General features: G+C 41.3%; 3 protein-coding genes across 3 annotated transcripts in view; 2 read left to right on the forward strand and 1 right to left on the reverse strand.

The window, feature by feature from the left end:
* The window catches only part of LOC126556033 (fatty-acid amide hydrolase 2), a 526247-nt gene that overhangs the window by 303341 nt on the left and 201963 nt on the right, over nt 1-20943 (reverse strand). The window lies entirely within an intron of this gene.
* LOC126556035 (cytochrome b5 reductase 4) overlaps nt 5494-20943 on the forward strand; it is a 49941-nt gene continuing 34491 nt past the window's right edge. The window contains exon 1 of the mRNA XM_050211200.1: nt 5494-5617. Within this exon, the coding sequence (XP_050067157.1) occupies nt 5557-5617 (61 nt within the window). The 5' untranslated portion in view covers nt 5494-5556. The remainder of the gene's footprint in view (nt 5618-20943) is intronic.
* Nucleotides 19628-20130, forward strand: LOC126556434 (60S acidic ribosomal protein P2-like). Its single transcript, XM_050211699.1, has one exon. The coding sequence runs from the start codon at nt 19719-19721 to the stop codon at nt 20061-20063; it is 345 nt and encodes a 114-aa protein (XP_050067656.1). The 5' UTR covers nt 19628-19718; the 3' UTR covers nt 20064-20130.

The following is a 20943-nucleotide window of genomic DNA, read 5'->3' on the forward strand; positions in this document are numbered from 1 at the left end:
AAAGAAATTTGACTTCAAAATGATCCGTCTTAGCAACAGGTAGTGGAACCCATCTACAGCTGATCTTGCTTCTGCTTGCTCGCAGCTTCGCTTGCAACGGGAACAACAATCGCTTTCAACCGATGCGCCCGCTACTGTGACATCGTCCGTCGACTGCTAATAATAGCTGCTTACGATTGCAACGACACAATTAAGCATCGTGTGCTTCACGCTGGAAAAGTGGTACAAAACCGATACCGATCCCAGGCCAGCTAGAAGTCAAGACATACTCGTGTTCGTGTGGCGTACAAGGGAGGGGCAAAGGGTGAGGGACAGAAAAAACAAACATAACCCGAACCCACACTGACCGTGCTCTCCGTGTGTTTAGAGACTTGCTATACTGTGTTAGCGTGAGGGTTGTTGTGTCTACTCGCACCAAACCACGCGGTAAAACGAGCACTGTCCAAGGAAAGTGTTTCTCATGTTACAAGTCTCTATGCCGGTGCATTTCTCCGACCACGGAAGGAAGTGTAAGGGCCTTCGTCGTACGATGGAATGCTGACAGGTTATTTGATACAGTTTGACTTTTTCCTGTACCGTGGAATGTACTCTTTTGGACTCTGAGAGGAAAGCCGAATCCGATCGATGTTGCGAGGGTGGAGTGGGGTGACAGTAATTAATTTACTTTGTCAAAATTCGTTCCTCCTTCATTTCACCTCACCGCATGATGTCATCCGTAGCAGAATCTCCTTCTGCTAAAACGTGGCTAATAGAAATGTGCTTCTAACTAAAGGGGCAGATAAAAAGCAACAAGAGGTATGATAAAGCTTTTCAATATTTAACTATACCTCTTTCCGATTGCGTAATGACCGCTCACACGCTTCCCCGCTTCCCCGTCATTCCGATGACGTACCGGGAATGATTCAATGTGTTGGAAATCATGCTAATATATAGCAAATACTGTAACGCCACTTATCAGGGGAAACATTTATCAGTCTTTTTTATATGGCAAAAAAAGGCATTATGAGTTCTCTATTTGTATTCCATATCATCCACTCGCCTTCTGCAAGCGGACTAGAAAAGCTGAAATCGTGTAATTAACTACTTGTTCCTCGGATGTAGTTGAATGAAGGCAAACAATAATTTCAAGCGCCGCACCGACAGACGACAACAAGCGTGACATGCTAGACAGTAGTGCTATCAATACGTCCTCATCTGTTACGGCTTAATTCAAGCGTACCAGCTTCGCTGCAAAGCGAACACACTAAGAAAGGGCTACGGTTTTTTAGATAGCAGATAGCGTTACTCTCCCCGCTTGCAAGTAGTACCAAGCCACCATCTCTGCCTACTTCCTCGTCGTATGATTATTGCGGCGCCCATGTTCCGCCTCATTTCCAGCTGCACACATCAAACACGTTTATCTGTATCGGAACACACAAACACAGCGCTAATATGCCTTCACCCCTACATTACGCGGGGTGTTTCACGATCGATTACTGTTGAAAATAACAGAAATGTGGGACAATATTAAGCCCATCATCGTAGTTTGGTTTGTGTGTTGGGCAGAACAGAACTTTTAACGCTTTACGAAACGATGGGGACACCTACAGTGACTGCTAATAATATAAGACTACTACACTGCTATTACACATCAAGGCCGATAGCCACGATATATTGCAAAATCAAGATTTTAGGTTAGCAATACGGCCTGGCCGTCCCTGATGAATAAAAAAAAAAAAAGATTTTAGGTTCTCAAAAATGTTAGTAAAACCCGCTTTTTAAGAACCTGGGGCATAGGCAAGCTAACTACACTGGGCAACGGAGAAAAAGCTGCAATCGCAATTTTGAGATCTTTTACAGTTTCGCAACGATTTCGACTGTTTAAAATTTCCCGTTGTTCATGGCCTTCAGGCATAAATGTGATTGTGAGGTCAGTTTTCAACCTCACATCTACTTAGCTTAAAATCTACTTAGCTTTTTTGTAAAATTAAAGTTTAATATTTGGGAAACACTTTCCCTGCATTGGATAAATCTTGAATTAAATTGTTAGCTAAAACATAAGACCATTCATCAATTTTAAAATTGAAACAAAACATTGTTTATAGTTTTGGACATCCTTTCTTCACGTTTTCAACTCTAGAATAGGTTAGGTTTTTTCAAACATGTGTCAGTTTTCTTCTTCGACCGAGATGCCCATGTCCAAGATAAGGCAAAAAATAAAAACAAGGAGGAATTGCTTTGTGAAAATTGTACAAAATCAGCTCAAGAAGGCACCGAGCCGGAATAATTGAAAAAACAGGTTTTTTAATAAATACACAATCATTGATGAACTTTAGGTTTAAAACAAAGATGCTATAATAAGATCAGTTGCTAATGATCATTCTAAAGAATTTGGTTAAGTTATGTTAAGTAGAAATATCGAAATCCGCCTTTTGAAAAGTGGATATAAAGGTGGTCTTATATTATTGGCGACCACTGCATGTGTGTTGTCCAAGCGCGCTTATTGCCTTCAGCGACCGCAAATGTTGGCTGAATAAATCATGCAAAAGAAAATATGACCGGTTCGATCTAGATCGATTATTTGATCACTTCTTCGATTGATTTGATTAACCAACGAACACGCGGGTTCGTGTTGGCGTGCTGGAGAAGCAACGCATCGTGACTTCCTCCTGTGCTTTCTGTCGCTCTAATCCAACACACCAGGGTCAAGCGGAAGAAGATTTAAACTTGTTTTATAAACCGATCGATTCTCGCTTTCTGTTGGCGGGGGATTACTTGATTCGTTACATCACATTTCGAGGCCATTTATCGCAGAACTGGATTACAGCTCCGTATCAAGCGAAAGACGATCGACCGTTGGCAGGAACGCATTTTCCATATTCCTCTTTGCCTCGTCATAAGACGCAAAGCAACAACCGCTGGGAGACGCGACTATCATCGAGGCAACCGCATAAATTATCAAGTCCGGTTCAAGGTTTTTGTACCTCAAGGTCATCAATCGCATTCGGATCCGCCTTCTCGCGGGAGCTTCTTCTCGTTTGAAAAGTTATGCCGCGCGCAACAATATCTAGCGCTCGCCCCCCCCTCGATGGATGGAAGAAGCGACTAGTGTTGTGCGGTCAAAAGCAACAAGTAGCAGCAACAGAACCGCGCTCTGTTCCCCTAGCAGCATCGCCAACGTTTTGTCACCGTAACCAGCCGTGTGTCGAGCAGATTGTGTTGTGTGCTGTTAACCGGTTTTCGCACAAAATGTTTTCCATCGTTGTTCGGCCACGTTACGGGCAAATTACTGTCGGCTTGTGGCCGCGCTGCCAACAGTGACGACATCGGATAATGACTAAGCAGCGGCGGTGTGCTGCGCGCTAAGACGACGGCGACGACATGAGTTTGAGCCGTTCCAGCTGGCCTCACAACGCAACAGCCAGTTATTAAATCTACTTGTACACAACAAAACGTTCAAGAGCACTGCCAATCGATACATCTCTTTATGCTCCTGTACGTGTAAAACTGCACTCCTTTTTTATCAAACTTGCATTACTAAAGGGCCCCTTCATTGCCCCCAAAAAAACGCACACACACATATTGGCGAGGAACAAACGCTACACGAAACAAAACAACAAAACTATTTATAAAACCCACGACGCAGTCTACGATGATGATAAGCGCATATAAATGCGTCTGATTAGCGGATTCATTTAACGTTTCACCATCGTGGCTCTATGTTTGCCACTTTTCTACAGGGCCACAGCGAACACCAGCACCGTCCACTAACCTTCACTGGAGTCCTATTGTTTTACGTTATCTACGGCCGTCTGGAAACCGATTCCGTACTCGCACCTACTACGATTGGTCGCGCCAAGTACCTTTTGTTTGCGATGCGAACGGCGCTTGTCAAATGACATGTGTACACTGGTCGCGGATGACATCAACCCCGCGGAGAACGTAACTGCAGGGCTCGTCGCGCTGTTATTATTTTGTAGATTTTTTATTTACAAAAAAGTTATTACAATTTGTTTACCACATATCAATGTTATGTATCCTTACAAGAAGTTATTTTAAATATTATACCCCTTTTTTATTTTTGAAATGTCGTTACTTTTTAATTGCTTCAATATTAAAAAAAAAACTGCAAAAGGCTATTTTGAATCTGTGTTCAACATGATTTGTGTAGCAATTTGTGTAATACCTTGTTAAACAAATTAAGCCCCTCTTATGTACACATTCTTTTCGTTTATTCATAGTGGTTTTGAGTTTTTGAGGTTACCTTCGCCTTTCTACATCTTATGTACCATCTCTTTGGTGCTAATAATTTTACGAGCGAAAGTGTTATCTTAGGGAGGTCCGATTGTAAAGTGACACCGTCGCTAACCTTCACACGACAGGGCCGAGGTTCTGTAGAGTGAGGACTCTACCCAACTACGTGATATTAGCAAGTCTAGTAAGCCATTGTATTACCAGCGTGACCTAGAAGGTCTTTCTATACCTATGCATAAGAAAAATTATTCTACTGATGCGATCACACTCAAAGAATGATTTTTTTTTTGTTTTGTTCGTTCCGTTGCGTTTCGAAAAAATGCAAAATTGCTCATCGCAAATTCAAATTATGCACTTCCACGAGACGAGCCCTGCTAAAATGGGTTGAATTTGACAAACCAAAACTACATCACACTGTTCGCGCGCGCATGAAGGCAGACTTTCAAAAGACATTTTACGAAAAGAATTGTTTAAAAAATGATAATTTTCCAAAGTAAATTAGTTTTTGAGCAATATAGGAAATTCACATAATTGTTTCTTCATCTGGGAAGGTAATATAGAGCTTGAAGGTTTAAAATGATCCAAAGCTTCATCCCGTTCCGTATAAAACTTATATTGTATTGAATAATTGTTATTGAACTTATGAAAGTTGCCATATTCTCTTTTAAATGAAAAAGACTGGTTAAAAACCTGCTGCAAAGTTTTGCATATTTTTTGTTTTTACTCTGAAATATGATGAATGATGTTGAAGGGGAACTTCTACTATTGTACATAATTTGAACATAATTGTAGCGTTGTTCAGTTTAAGTTGCTGGAGCAACATTTGGATTCAAACTCAAACGTTTTTTACTTGTTTAAATATAGTTTGGCTTATTTAGCCTACATTTATCATTTTCTGCAACATTCCGTTCCTCTTGGGATAGCGAATTTGTTGGTCACTCCGGCCATCTAATGCCTTACGAGACTTACCACGTAGTTGGATAGTCAGTCCTCACTACGGGGGAAGATTCCGGGGGCATTTGAACAACGGTCCTGCCTTTTGAAGTGTAGGTCCGGTCTTCTCACGACAGCACCCGTGTTCTAATCTCATCCGAACCGTTCCCGCGCAGACGTAGACTAATTGTCTATTATAATTACTTTTAATGATAAAAGGTTCCTTTTTCAAACAACTCTTACGTGGTGCGGTTTTCTTAAAGTTTTTAAAGTAGTGTATTGTATTTAACAATTATTTATTTTTATTTCTCAGCATACAACATGGAAAACGCCGATAAACTGCAGCTTCCTAATTTGACCAACGCGGTCAAAAACGTAACAACATCACCGATGCGTTCTCCAGTGAACCAGTCGATGTTGCTTCCCAAACAATCGTCCACATCAGCTACAGGTAGGTAGAAAGGGACAGTGTGTAAAACTACTAAATGATGTCAACATGCTTGAATGAACTTAGGAAAAGCATATGGTACCCAGATGACACTCCTTTCTTCATCAGTTCAAAGAGGAGTGATCTCTGACCGCAACAATTAAATTTTTCTTGTTCTTGAACAAATTGTGTACATGCATCAAACAAGTTTAAATTTGAAGTATGCTCTTTGTACACAACAAAACAAAAACTCGTCACACAAATATCTCTTTGATGTTGTCATTCGAAATATCTACGCTTACGATAGAGGCACACAGAAGTGAAGAGAAAAGAAAAAAGACAACCATACACAAACTCAGCTTGATGATGCTTTTGTTGCATTCTGACTTCCGCCCCCTTCCCAGGGCATCATGCCGTGTACTTCAGTGCAAATGAATATTTCAAAAGGCAGGCAGTGAAAATCGAAACCTCCCCCAATCCCAGCCTCATCCACGGCCGTGACGCACGCGGGAAGCTTTTCATTGATAAAACCTTCAAACGTGGTTCATGTAAAGTGAGCGGGAAAATTGTATGCATGGGAAAAAATTAACGCATGAGAACAGTATTCTCCACGAGAGAAGCTTCATATCACGCTTGTTCTCTCATCGAAAAGCTTCTCACGAAATCTGCGGGCGGTTTTACAGTTCCGTCCAAATTTTTATCTCTCTCTCTCTCTCTCTCGCGCGCACGCTCCCGAAAGTCTCTGGAAGACTTGATGGGGCTCGGGAGGAAAATTTTCGACCAGGCTTCAGTTTTTCTTGTGACGGTCGGTCGACATGATGCACTCGTGGGTCGCCGCTAGTAGTGTACGAATCGTGAAAAATCGGTTCGATCGAATGTTCCGTGTACGGCAGCTCGGTGTTGGCATTGGTGGTGGTGCTGCTAGCATCCAGTAGACTGCAACCGATTTGTGTACTAATGGTACGAGTGTACATTCCGTACAAAACTTGATGGAAAGCAAGTAAAACAACGTGAAACACCAACCTCCCAAAAAACCCTACGCGCGCCTTGTGTAAATTTCTATTCGCTCTGCGGCAAGTGTGGTGTTTGTGTTTGCTGTTTTTTTTTTTTTGCTCTCCCTCCGGAAACGACGATGTTGTACGATGGTGTGTGAGTGAATGTGTTGTTTACTTCTAAACCACCGAAAACCCGGCACGGCAAACAGTCGCGTTCGATCGCGGTTTTTTTTTTTATGTGTTTTATGAATTTTTTTGCGGTGCCCTTTGATACGGAGAATCGGAAATATGCGGTGAAGCACAATTGAAAAAACGGGTTAACGTGCAATCGTTAACTTCTCCCAATTTATCGATGGTACATTTTCTACCGGGATTGTGTAAGAAGCTTTGCAGTGAGAGCGCCTAGAAAGCATCTTCATCCCTCCGCTATCCGGCGGTGTTAAGTGTTAGGGATAATTGAATTTCCACGTACTTTTCCGGTTTGTCGAATGCAGAGCGCGGGAAACGGAAGCGCTGATGCACTTCAGATAACACGCACACATCCTCCATCCGGTGTTTTGGTGTCTCACCCACAATCCGGTCGAAGCTAAGCCACATACGAGATGTCTTGCCGAGTGGAATAGTGTTTTTGGCATAAAATAAATGGACTCAAAAGGGTCTCTTTATGTGTTTATTTTTTATTGAATTGTCATATTAGCACAACTCAGTGAGGATTAGACTTGATCGTGGGTGTTATGGGTTTTGAAAAAAATCACCTGATCTGTATTGTCAATTTTATATTTATTTATTATAAATAATTTCTATTATTATGTTGCTTCTATCGGATCGTATTTGAAGTTTTTCTTCACTTTTATTTCTTGTTGGTGTTTTAACATATATTATATTTCACTTTTACTTTTTAATAGTGTCCTTGAACTGTTTACCCAATAAAATCTTTTATAAGAAGCATAAAAATCGTCATTATGTACAATCTACTCCAACAGATAATATTTCCATTTTTACTAAGTAAAAAATGGATCTGGATCTGGTTAAGATCTACATGATTTCCTTGGCCAAGTATTTGATTGTATTGCAATCGAAAATATTAGTAAGGAATTGATGCAAAAGTTGATATAAAGTTGGAACATTTCATAAATCTACTGAGAAAACCGATTAATATTTTGTACACCCTTTATTGCTTCAAATGAATACCGAATCGACCAATTGGTCGCCCTCAAACGGGTGGAAAAATGTTTAATCGAATTTCCTCTGCAGTCAACAAAACACCCACCCACCCAAGTCCCAGCAGCCAGCCAGCCGTCCAACCAGCACGTAAATGTGTCAACATTGGACAAACGCCACCCGCCAACGGTTGTACCATGTGCTCCATAAATTCTAGTGACCATCCTCCCATCAAATATGTCCTCGGGAAATCCGAACGCGACTCCAACGGCTCATGCTTCACATTTTGCGCCCACCACAGCGAACCACACGCTGAATGCATTCGTGTGCTGCTCGTGTTCCGGGGGTTTTAGGTTGAAGCTCTAACAAAATCACGTTCCAATTCCGCTGGGAAATGGGGAAAAAAGGGGTTTGCTAAAGGGCGGGCAGCACTACACACGGTTTTGCGAATGGTGGGACGCAAATGGTGTGTCCGAAGGGAAATGGACAGGGAATTCAAATCACAGTCCGCCGGATGATTGATTGGGTTGGAATTGAATTGCAAACGGCATGAAATCTCGTTTCCCTTGTGTATCTCTTTCGCTCTGTGGAACAAATGTAAAACGCCATCGCTAGATCGATCGTTAGTTTTGATTAGAGTTTAAATTTATAACCGTCCAAGCGTGGACAGTGAGAATCTTTGCTTTTTATCTTGTGTTATGACAATGTTTTATGAATGCTGTAATGACAAGCTTTTTTGTTTTTGGTTATAGTATTCAAACTACCGATAAGTAAACATCCATCGATACAAATGAAGATGCATGAAATCAGCGACTAATGACAGAACTTAATCAAATCCTCCTTCTGTGTGACCGTTTTTCCGCAAGCGTTCCGATCACGTTCCCCGTCCATTCGAAACCGATTCGATGTCGTTGAGAAATCGTCCCGAGCAAGCGTTGAATCGAATTCTAACCGTACACAGCCACCGTTCGTCGGTATTATCCCGCGAGCTGAAAATGTGTAGCGTATCTTAAGCGTCCGCCGTTTGAAAATCGATCGAACGCCAAGCCATGGTCGACACCGTGTCAGCATCGATGGGTGAACCAGCACGCATATCGCTGACATTTCATCACCCGTGAGGCACCCGGTACTAGCGCGTGAAAATACGCTATATCCTACGCTTCTTCGGCCTCCTGTCACGGGCACGGGTACCATCGGCATCAGGTTCGAATGATGAATTTGTGCGGCTGGCTGAAGACATTTAAACGCAAGGGAAAAAATGCGGTCGATGCAAGCGGTCCAGAAGAAGCAGATGGGGAAATGGCACCGAGGGAAGGTGAAATGGGCGCAGAACGGTCAACGAGTGGGAAACGTGCTAATAGCGGTCGTGCGGGTTGGGGTAGGAAAATTAAAAGTGTCACTAAATTGGCGACCGGTGAGCGAATCAATGGCAACCAGCGGGAAGGCACGGCGGGAAAGGCAAACGAAGCGCCATCGAACGAGAACGATACCACCGAGGACGTCGTTTTCGAATGTGGTGACGATGAAGAAGGTAGGTTTATATGAAATGTTTCGATTACGTAGAGAGTCGAGAAGGTGAGGAATGGCGAGAATGTGTTTGTGTGCAAGGAGTGAAATGGTTTTTGTTTTTTTAAATACCATCCCGATGATTGATGGGTCTGACTGACTGCTTTGAAGTGTTATGAATGAATTCGATAATTTTTTTTTTGTTTGCTCGGTTGATCCTTCCATAAATATTGCGTAGAATTTGCGCTTGTGTTTCTATTTTCGTAATTTATTTCAGGTATGATACTTGAAATTGCTCGTGGAGTTCTATTTTATGTGAAAGAGATACTGTTCCATCTATTCTATAACTTAAGTTAAGGCTAGACGGTTAAGTTTTGATGGTAAAAAAACTACAACAAATATTTCGATGGATTGAAATTAGCTAAAATATTACGTTAAAAATGAATTACAAAAACATCCAAAAACCAGCGGCACTTTGACAATAATCTGATATCTTCACCGTAGTTGTCTTCTAACCAAATGTCCCCATTTTTGAGCTCTTTTTGATCTTAATCAATCAGATGATATTTCATTTTCATTCCATAAGGGCGGCTCGGCAGTATTGCTCAATAATATTCTTCCTCTTACTAAAGAATTATTCTATGAGGTTTTCCAATATATTCTCCTTCTTCTTCTTTTTGGTTTAACGACCTTATAGGTCACGGCGGCCATCGGATGGCCACCAGACCACTAATCCTAGAATTTCTAGGTTTGCATTAGAACAGTCCTTGAACAACATTGTTGGGTCGGGAAAATATTTTGTAACACTCGAAATGGCTTTAAACGATTGTCCTTTAAACGAGATAAGCCTCGATATGTGTAATTTCTTCGCACAAGTATGAAGCTAATATTACGAACAAATTTTCAATTGCGATCCCTCGACTATTTTGCTGACAACTGCATCAAATCAACTGATAACACTGTGATATTTTCACTTTAAATAAAAAAAAACATGATACAAATTTCAACATATAGTTGGTTGCTATGCTAGTATAGCACAGGGTTAATGTTTGAAAATCCTTTTAAATTAGTTTCTTTTTTGCTTGATTTGTAAGACATGACTTGAGCCACCAGGCGGCTCCATCGTGTGATATGTGGTAAAAGTTTTTTCCAGAAGAGTGAAGCTTGTAAATTTGTGTCAAAACTGTAATTTTTGAAGTAAGGTTTTTAGTTTATTGGCGGTAAATTATAAACATATATTTCCTTTTTCCATTTAAAAACAATTCAAATATATTGTAATATTTGGCAGATTGTAGGTCCTTGAAAATGATTGTCAAAATTATTTCTACTTGAAATGAAAAAATATAGTTTTTTTATATAGTAGTGTGCATTGCTACTACACAGGGTTATCGTTTGAAAATCTTTTTAAACTAATTGTATTTGGTTAACTCATAAGACATGACTTCAGCAACAAGGCGTCTCCACCAACCATATGGTAAACGCTTTTTCGGAAATTAAAAACTTCTAAATTTGATTGAAATTTTTTTTTAGTAGTGTTTTTTTTTAAACGCGAGATGTCATATAAATATAGTTTTTTTAGCTTTTCAAAACAATAGAAATATATTGTAATATTCGGCCGATTGTAGCTCCTTGAAAATGACTGTCGAAATTAATTCAATGTGAAATGAAAACATACAGCAATTGTTGATTTGGTTTTGTGCATTGCTGCTACACAGGGATATCGTTTTAAAATCTTGTTAAAATAGTCCTTTTATATTAGGTTAATTCATATGACATGACTTGAGCAACCAGGCGTCTCCACCCACCATGTGGTAAAAGCTTTTACGGAAATAAAAAATTAGTCATACGCGAGATGTCATATAAATACAGTTTTTATATAATGTATCTCCTTGAAAATAATTATTGAATTTCTTAAAGATGAATTGAACAAAAAAAAACACTGATTTTTTACATAAACGTAAAAGACTCATTCAACAAAATTATTTTTCTATAAATGAGGAAGACGGTTAAGTGATAATTGATCGCTCGGATTGAAAATAAACCATTTAAAATAAAACATTTCAAACAGAAATTGTTTTAACAGTTTCTACTAGATTTAAGAACATTCATAAAACGCAGTTAATTAATTCGGTATTATTTTTATTTTTTATTCAATGTAAAAAGCCGATATGCCGAAGCCGTATTGCGTTTTAAAAATAAAATAGTATCATATGCTTCGTTAGACTATTTACCCAAGGGTGCTAAATACTTCCTACCTTTCACAAATAATAAATAATTGTATACACTTAACGTACCCAACCCATCGCTCTTTAAAGTCAACTCCTTCGTCTTTGCTGTTGCATTTGTGTTTCTTTTTGGCCATTTTGCTTCAGCACCCAAAAACACTCCGTTAGCGCTCGAAAGCTGTCGCATCAAAACATTCGTTAACCTTTCGACCGGAAACGTGATGAATAACTTAAACCTTCTTCGCCGCTGCTTTTAGCATTGACCTATCCAAACATCAACATCATGTGCTAGCGGCCCACCAACACCCATAGCGCGAACGCGCTTTACGCGTACGTCGTCGTCGTACACATGTTCGCGCACGTATCCACGTTTTTGTCCTTTAATGTGCACTCGCCAAATGAACTCGGGCAGCATCGCCACGCAAAGTGTGCCTAATGGAACGCCGGTACCTTCGATAATACCGGGCACATGTAGAGAGGGTGAGGCATGTGTCTGTAACGTTCAACTATTCTCCCGTACACATCCACAGTGTACAGATGGCGGGCCGGGCGGGGGTTTTCTCTGCTAAGGGAAACTAGCCAGATGACTGAGCTAATAACGAACGCAACGAGACTTTGCAGCTCACCAGCACCAGGGTACCGCATGATTAACAAGAACGCTCTGCTCACACTCTGGCTGCAGTCTGGCCGGTCTTTACGGTCGGTTCGGCTTGTGATAGGACGTGTGAGTGCCAGCATGTTACGTGTGCGGTCGGTGTATTGATTATTTTGCATCTCTGTGCTTTCCTTGGTAAATGATGGTAAAAAAGAATGTTATAAAGTTCACCATTGTGGCGCAAAATTAGTTGCTGTCGGGAATGATTGCATAGGGCCATCTAAAAAAATGCTATTTAAGCCATTGTAAGTTTAAGTATTACAAAAGTTGTGTATCCATCTAGAAGTTTATCTTTCTACAATGCAACCCACCTGCATTCCGATTAATACCACACCACAATCCATGCAATCGTTCACACGAATTGAAGCTTACAAATCGACACCCATTCGGTACCACCGGTTCGAGAGACAAAAGTTAATGAAAAGATAATATTTACTGGAGCTGTTCTTGCGTGCTATATCGCATAATAGGTGCTGTACGAAGGCAAACATTCGGTCCGGACAAAAGTCAACCGTTTGTCGGTGTAAGGTGAGGTGTAAGATAAACTACCTAGTTGCCTTTGAGGAAGAAGTCTTAACCTGTGCCTTTCGGTTCAGTGCACGGTGCGAGCGAACAAGACACATGCTTTCGTCGCATGGAGAGCAGGTGAAATTATGTTGTTGTTGGCCCCCTTTATGACGGTTCTGCAAAACGAACGTGTTATTTTCCTGGAACACCTGGAAAATTGCTTTCTAACACCACTCGGGCCGCAGTACGTATTGAGGCTGCCTTTTGTAGATGTGCCGGGTAATGTCGTGACATTTTGTGGGAGCTTTGCGATTAATCTTACCAGTGTGTGTGTGTGTGTCATCTATTGCAACCACAAATTAGAATAACTTTTCAAATGGAGATGAGAGCTGCGTGCTAAGTTGAGAACTTTTTACTGTTTATCGAAGTACAATAATTCACAGCGCCAACAAAACTAGTAGTAGTAGGAGGTGTAAAAGTTTTGAATAATATATTTTTAGATACCAACGTACGTTAGCTGAACTCCAGTTAAATTGAGAACCGTTGTAGAGTTTTGTTAACACCACGTTAAAGTCGACTTAGGCAAACAGTAGCTGCCATTAGTACGATACTTACAATGGCGGGACGAAGGAAAAAATGGAGCGTCCATAAATTACGTAAACGCTTGAAGGGGAGCTTGGAAGGTACCCTCTAGCGTTACGATTTTTTGCGCAGGCGGAAGGGGGTGGGGGGACGTTTGTGTTATTTAACGCGAGAGCTTATGAATATTATTTCATAATAATCATAACAATACGGCGACGTACCGTCATGCACAATAACAGACAATTTCATAATAATCAATGTTAAAATCCTTTGCCCAATTTCTCATCGTGTTGTGTGTCATATCTCTTTGTTAGAGTAAAAAATTTACAACTTCCTGCCTGTGTCAAGCCCGTTCTTTTCCAGCGTGACGTTTTATTACGATAGAGGAGGACGGGATCAAAAATTACGGTTTTAGCGTTATGCAATTTGTGGACCGCCCCAAAGGATAAATAGGACCTGAAGACGCGTATTCTGTTCTTGGGCATGGTGTCACATTAAAAAAAAAAAACAATTCATATTCTATTCTATGTAAACCCTCGCCACACTTATAATAATTATGCTTTCCTTCCCGACCAACAGAAAATATTATCTATGCAAATGCTTATGTCCATTTCCATCCATAATGTGCATTTAAAACAATTTCCAAGCTCAACATTCCCCATCAGCTGGAATGATTTATTTCCTTTTGTTTTTGCCTTCCCCCTCTCCGGTAAGAAGCTTATCAGCGCTAGACGTCATCTCGCCATTTGTGTGTCATGTTTTATGATTTCATCGCCTATTCATGGGTTGCTTATGTCTTATCAAACCCTTCCGCCGGATATTGCTGTTTTGTGATCTCCGAACAGGTTCCATATGACTCTTTACGCTCGTCGGGAAACTCTCGTCAGTTGCGCGCTTATCCGACACCATCATCAGGTACGTTCGGTATTGCGTGGCACGCACACACCGCACACTGTTGCTATGCTTTGAATATTAATGCTACATTGTGCTTTTGGGGCACATTGAATGAATATATATGTAGCGATGTCGTCGTATGCATAATCTGCAGTGTTTGGCGTGCCGTTTGCGTGCCCTTCCACGGCGGCAGACGGTGGACGATAAAAATAAACCAGCAACAGCTTCCAGAAATGGATTTTGTATGTAAATAGTTCATAAAAATTGGCTTGATTGTTTGACGTCGTCAAGAGATAGGGGTTTTGGGTTTATCTTGTTAAATTTGGTTACATTGATATCGTATCGAAAATAAAACAGTGTATGTGATGTGAGGAGAAAATCTTAAACTGGTGTGTCAAATATAAAAGAACACATTTCCGCCGCACCGGTTTTCAAACGGCAGGCAAATATCATCCGGATGGACTGACTGACTGACTATCAAACTACATGGTATCAGCAAGTCTAGTAAGCCATAAGATGGCCGGCGTGATCTTAGAAGGTCGTTAAGCCAAGAGTTCACTGCGTTCACTACGTAATATGCGAAATAAAAAATGATTTTTTCCTATACTGTTTAAGGTAGTTAATCGGAACCGGGTCTTGGAGTACAATACGTCAGAGGGCACAACTCACCGTTTAGTGACAGCCGGGGTACCTCTGGGTTCAATAATAGGCCCGACATTGTGGAACCTAAAGTATGATGAGGTTCTTCGGCTTCATCTTCCACCCAGTGTAACTACAGTGGGCCTTTGCCGATGATTTGGTGCTCACGGTGGAGGGGTAGAATATCCCAGGTCTATAGCGCACCATGAATATCCTCGAGGAATGAATGAGAGGTGTCAAAATCGAACTAACGCATGAAAAGACCTCGTATATTGTGCTCAACTCTCATAGAGTTAGGCAGCATAGCAGCATTCGCATCAGTGGTACGGATATACACTCTGGGCAGACGCTGAAATATCTAGACGTGATCATCGACGATCGCTTCACCAGAATACCGCATACAAATTACGCAGTTTAGAAAGCAACGCAGATGATGAATGTACACGTGCCTATGATGCCAAACCATATTGGTCCTCGAGGACCAATTCGCGCACCTATTTGACTCCGCAGTGCATCGCCAGACACTGAAGGCGTTCTTCAGTGTCTCAAATTGGCTCAACCTGTTTGCAGTGCATTTCGTACGTAATCTCACAATTCGTGCTCCGTAGTTGCAGGTATGATCTCTCTGCATATTTTGATCGCAGAAGACGCTTGGTGTTTCATTCGGTGACGCGAAGCTGTCGCGAAGCGAGCAGTGATTATCAAAGTACTAGAAAGATCGAGCGAGTACTTTTGCTCCAAATGTGGCAACAGGAATGGAATACATCTCAACAAGATACTTGAACACGCCAACTCGTTTTGCGGGTGTCCTGTTGGGTTGCACGTCGTTTTGGGGAGATGGAGGCCATCATGGAAAGCTTAGAAGAGGCACACTGCCCGGAATGACGGATGTCAAGGAAACACCTGAACAGGAACATGTCAATGTAGTGACCGTGGAAAACGCCATCAGGATGCATCTGAAATTTCATCCACAAGATGCATCTGAGGTGGTGGGTCGTCTTTGTCGAAACACACTATACAGGAGCGTGCTATTGCCACAGGCAGCAGATCACTGTTGAGTATTGAAAGGGTTTCATTAGCTCTTTCAGTTACCAGCGGTGATTGTAAACCAAAGACGCCAGACTACCCACAACAAGTAGTCATAGCTCGGCGCCGAGACATTGCCTTCGGAAGGTGGAACGTCTATACCTTAACAGGTTGGCTGATAAGTCCCCGGTCTAACAAAGAAAAACAAATTTTTTTGTCAAAATTCGTTTTTATTATTCAACATAGTTCCCTTCAAGAGCGATACAACGATTATAACGACCTTCCAATTTTTTAATACCATTTTGGTAGTACTCCTTCGGTTTTGTCTCAAAATAGGCCTCAGTTTCGGCGACCACCTCTTCATTGCAGCCAATTTTTTTTCCCTGCGAGCATCCTTTTGAGGTTTGAGAACAAGAAAAAGTCGCTGGGGGCCAGATCTGGAGAATACGGTGGGTGGGGAAGCAATTCGAAACCCAATTCATGAATTTTTGCCATCGTTCTCAAAGACTTGTGGCACGGTGCGTTGTCTTGGTGGAACAACACTTTTTTCTTCTTCGTTCGTCAAGCAACCAAATCTTTCGTTCGTCAAGCAACCAAAAGTTGCTTGACAAAAGACGCTCTGTCTCACAAACTAATTGACATACAGACATCAAATTTTGACACGAATCATTTGAAGGTTGGTGCTATATAAAAATAATATGCATTTAATACTAGCGGCGCCATCTATGTGTCAGACCGGGGACTTATCAGCCAACCTGTTACATTTCTGTAGTAAAATCCTAGCTGGCAACCTGAAAACTTTCGGTGAAGGCTCATGGAGGGTTTAGTCGTTAAAAACCAGGCAGTACCATATGGATGGTTCCCGCCTCAGGCCACGTGGGTCTTTGTTTTCAGATTTACTCCATGATAGAAAAAAAGTTAGTTAAACCGAGCAGAAAGTATCACTACGATGGTACGATATTAGTACGTTGTTTAGCCAGCGAAGCAAACGCAAAGCATATCTGGCAAATTTCCGTTATAAATAGCTTCCAACCGCTGACAGAGCTTCAGCTTCAGCTGGCAGAGGGCATCAAACTACGCCGTTGTACTCTAATGTAGAGCGCACATTGGTACAGTAAACTGTCATGAGGCACATAGGGCCTTTAAGCTCTCGTCATACTCTCGTCATAAGGTCTAAAATTTGGATAACGAGAAGATACGTTCAATATGTTCGCGAAACGTTATCCTATCGTCTAATTGGATGCCTAGATCACGAACACAGCAAGTTCGTACAACTGTAGTGTTACCTATGACGTGGTAACACAGGATAGAGTATCGTGCTCGAGAGAATGTTTTTACTTGACATTTGTCAGGACAGAACTGGAGGCAATTACGATTGCACCGTTCGCCAGGCAAAGTGAGAATCTTTTGTAGCCGCTGGCAGTCGCGTTGATCTTCGATGACGCGTATTGAAGTTTTTTACATCATCAACATACAACAGAAATTACCCCAACTCCAAAATAATGGTAAATGCGTGGGATTGATGAGGCTCAATACCAACACGGTGTGTTCGATGTGACAGGTACGACTGCATCCAGGAGACAAAATTATCAGGAGTATTGTTTAGTAGTTGTAAATAAAAGCTAATTATATGTTTATATTTTAATGTATTTTATACAAAACATGCCTTATTTTATAACAAACGTTTATTATGAGATGTATCAGCATGCAATGGAGCAAAATTACCTTCGTTTATTTTTGCTGTTTAATTACCGAACACGTACCCGTACCATTTTCTTTAGGTTCTAACACTGTAACCGCTATTTGCTGGATGTGATTAAACCTCCCAATTAATAATTAAAACATAATTTGTTTGCCGGCTAGCTATTACGCACAGACGCGAGGCGAACGGCTGTATCATTTGCGATGCGATCATTACGCAACTTGGCTCGTTGCTTGCCCGAACCGAGCGAAAGAATGTGCCTGACCTATCGCAATATTATACACCAAACACACCATAGCTCGTGGCAACTGTGCAGCTTTACCCATCTTATCATTTCCACTGGCGTAAAACGTGAGAAAATAATCCTTTCGCTTCCGTTGCCGTTTCCACTTCGTCCCTCGAGAAGTGAGAGTCGCGCAGATTCTCTCGCTCCCTCCTGCCAGACGAGCCAGATTAACTTAAAATAGGGGTCATTTGGTAGTATCGCGGTGTGTGGCCCCGAGAAAGCGGCTAAAATTGTAATTGCTCTCCCGCCCGGTAACCGCATACCATTATCATAAATCTGCCGGTTATGTTGATCGTCTTACGTCAGGACAAAAATCCACCGGCGTGGCGTTACGTTTCCCGTGCCCTGCCGGAAAAGTGGTCCATCCTGTTATCGATTTTACCATCGGGGACAGTGGCATTAACAAGCGAAATTCATTTTCCACCGGGTACAGCGATATGCTGTGAAATTTATGCACAACAGAAATGGGAGATACTTAGCGAACGAGGGAGAGCGAATAAAAATGAGAGGGAAAGAGATGTTACATAAAATGACACATTAACCATAAAGTGTTGAGAAAACGTGTTGCTTTTTTTATGGTTGAACTTGCGTTGCAAACAGTTTCCAACGAGACGAAAACAAAAAACGGAGCTAAATGAGAAGTAAAACCTACTTAATGCTGGAAATGGTCGGAAATGGCTGATGATGGAGTGATTTTTATTTTTGGACCGGAACCCGGGCGGCTGGCGGCTTATCGTATATTGCCATCCCCAAGCAGGCCAGCGTGTGCTTAAAATGTATGCTATTAACCTATCGCTTCGGAAAAACTCAACTCGAAATGGGTTATTTCATTTGAGGGGAGGGTGGTTCGAATCGAATTACGATTGATTAAATTATTGATACAGCTGGCATTATGCTTTTCGCAAAATCAGTGTCGGTTCATTGTAAGGGATGCAATCGGAGTGGTTGGAGTGGTGATGAAAATCGTTTAAAATGAAAATTTCGCATTTCTCCATGCACGTGACGCATCATTACAATGTTGCCACACACGAGCTCGGTACAAAAAAAAAAAAAACATAAATAAGTTTATTTTTACTTCAAGCCTTCATGCTCAGTCATTAATATGCAACAGGCAGTGATTGGTTGAAATTGGTTTATTTCAATGAAACGATACATTGTGTTGTGTACGGCTTTTTGTGTTTCGGTTTTTGCAAGTTTATGTCGCTTTATGAACTGTTTCAACTGAATTTCGTGTTGTGCATTTTAAAATTTTAGCTTTTTTAACTCTTGAATGGCGTGCACTATGCTCCCGGCGGCTAAACCACAATTTATTTATTTATATTTGAGTATGGCGACGCTCACTCTAAACAATATAAATGATGTTTTTTAATTTGCAATTGTGCTAACAATTAACTGTTAAAAGTTGCCAAAATATTTCAACGTAAAACTTAAGTACATGAACACAATTAAATCTAAATTATCATAATTATCATCACACAATTACAATCACAATCACAATTATCATCTAAAAAAAATCATGCTGACAGTAGCACCCTGGACTGATCCTTCAAACTACAACGATCAAAAAGTGTTGTCTAGGCTAAGCATTGGTCATACACGTTTGACCCCCACTCGTCGACTGAAGAGGGAATTTCCGCTGGTATGTAAGTTCTGTAGCCTAGAGGTCACATTACAGCCCTCTGAAATTTGATTGTGGCTGTGTAATTGAAAGCTGGATTTAAATTTAGACTGTCTAAAGGAAGAGGCGAATGCATAAAAGCCTCGTAAAAAAAAAAAACAGGATCAGTATCGATCAAATACATGCTAAATAGAAATGTTGATTTTGTCGACATTGTTATGTTTGATAATATTTGGTTATCCTCTTTTTGTAAACTGCTTGAGTCGATAGGACGTGTATTTCATTAGCTGCTCACGTTTCGTATCGATCTGACTTAAAATTTTGCAAAAATGCGTTACGTAGCTGCATACCTGCTGGCTGTTCTGGGAGGCAACGCTGCCCCATCCAACTCGGACATCGAGAATATCCTCAGCTCCGTCGGCACTGAGGCCGATTCGACCCGCGTCACCAAGGTGGTAAACGAGCTGAAGGGCAAATCGATCGAGGAATTGATCGCTCCCGGACGCGAGAAGCTATCTTCGATGCCGGCTGGAGGTGGTGCAACTGTTGCTGCTCCAGCGGCGGCTGGTGGTGGAGGTGGCGCTGCTGCCCCGGCAGCAGAGAAGAAGGACGAGAAGAAGGAAGAATCGGAATCCGACGACGAAGACATTCGGATCTTCGGTCTTTTCGAGTAATAGTTTATTACTGCGTCTCACTTAATGCTGTTATGCTATATCATGTGGATATAGGTCTACAAACAAATCCAACAATTTATGCACCATTATTACAGTGCGTGTAGTGGTGTGTAGGGGCGGCTTGGTGGTGTAGGCGACAGCGGGGCCGGTCTTCAAACGACAGTACCGGGGTTCAAATCTCATCCGGACCGTCCCCCCGTAGTGAGGTCTGACTAACCAACTACGTGGTATCGGCAGCCTGGAAAGCCATTTCGATGGCCGGCATGGCCTTCATATAGTTTTCCAAACCCCCAAACCCCCAAAAGGTAATCATATAGCTTTCCTAAAATCATCAGAAGATAATAAATTAACTTTAGACCCAATCATCATGCTCCTGTGATTGACAGCAGCTCTATAAATCAGGACATTTTTTAACATTGTTACTAAATTGGCTGTCCATTAGAACTCTGCGCTGTCTTGAGCTTACAGCTTGACGAAAATTTTTACTCTAATGTTTGCATTACGATTGCCAAACGGAAACTCGATTTGAATAAATATTCTTCCGTCACCTCAGAAACACGGGTGGGGTGTCGAATAGGTTTTTTAGAGGGTTATTCTTTGGTTTTTCAATGCATTTTCCCTTTAACTATAATTTTTCTGGAAAGTACGGTGCAAGCCATTATTTTGTAGGAATTTGTTGAATTTGGATTTTGCAAGGATTGTCTTAAGCATTGGTTATCTCAGCAATAACAAAAAAAAAAGGAATATGAAGAAACTCCAACGCAAACTCCTAGGCCATGCAGCAGCTATTTTTCCATTAATCGCTTCCCCTTATCAACCTTCAACTTAGAAACTCGTATGGTGCTAGGGGGTGGAGGATCATCATTATAACAACATAATA

Source organism: Anopheles maculipalpis, chromosome 2RL, assembly GCF_943734695.1.
Source record: "Anopheles maculipalpis chromosome 2RL, idAnoMacuDA_375_x, whole genome shotgun sequence".
NCBI lineage: Eukaryota > Metazoa > Arthropoda > Insecta > Diptera > Culicidae > Anopheles > Anopheles maculipalpis.

Bases quoted from the DNA above. Each gene is read 5' to 3' on its own strand.
- LOC126556434 (XM_050211699.1), top strand. From the start codon at position 19,719: ATGCGTTACGTAGCTGCATACCTGCTGGCTGTTCTGGGAGGCAACGCT.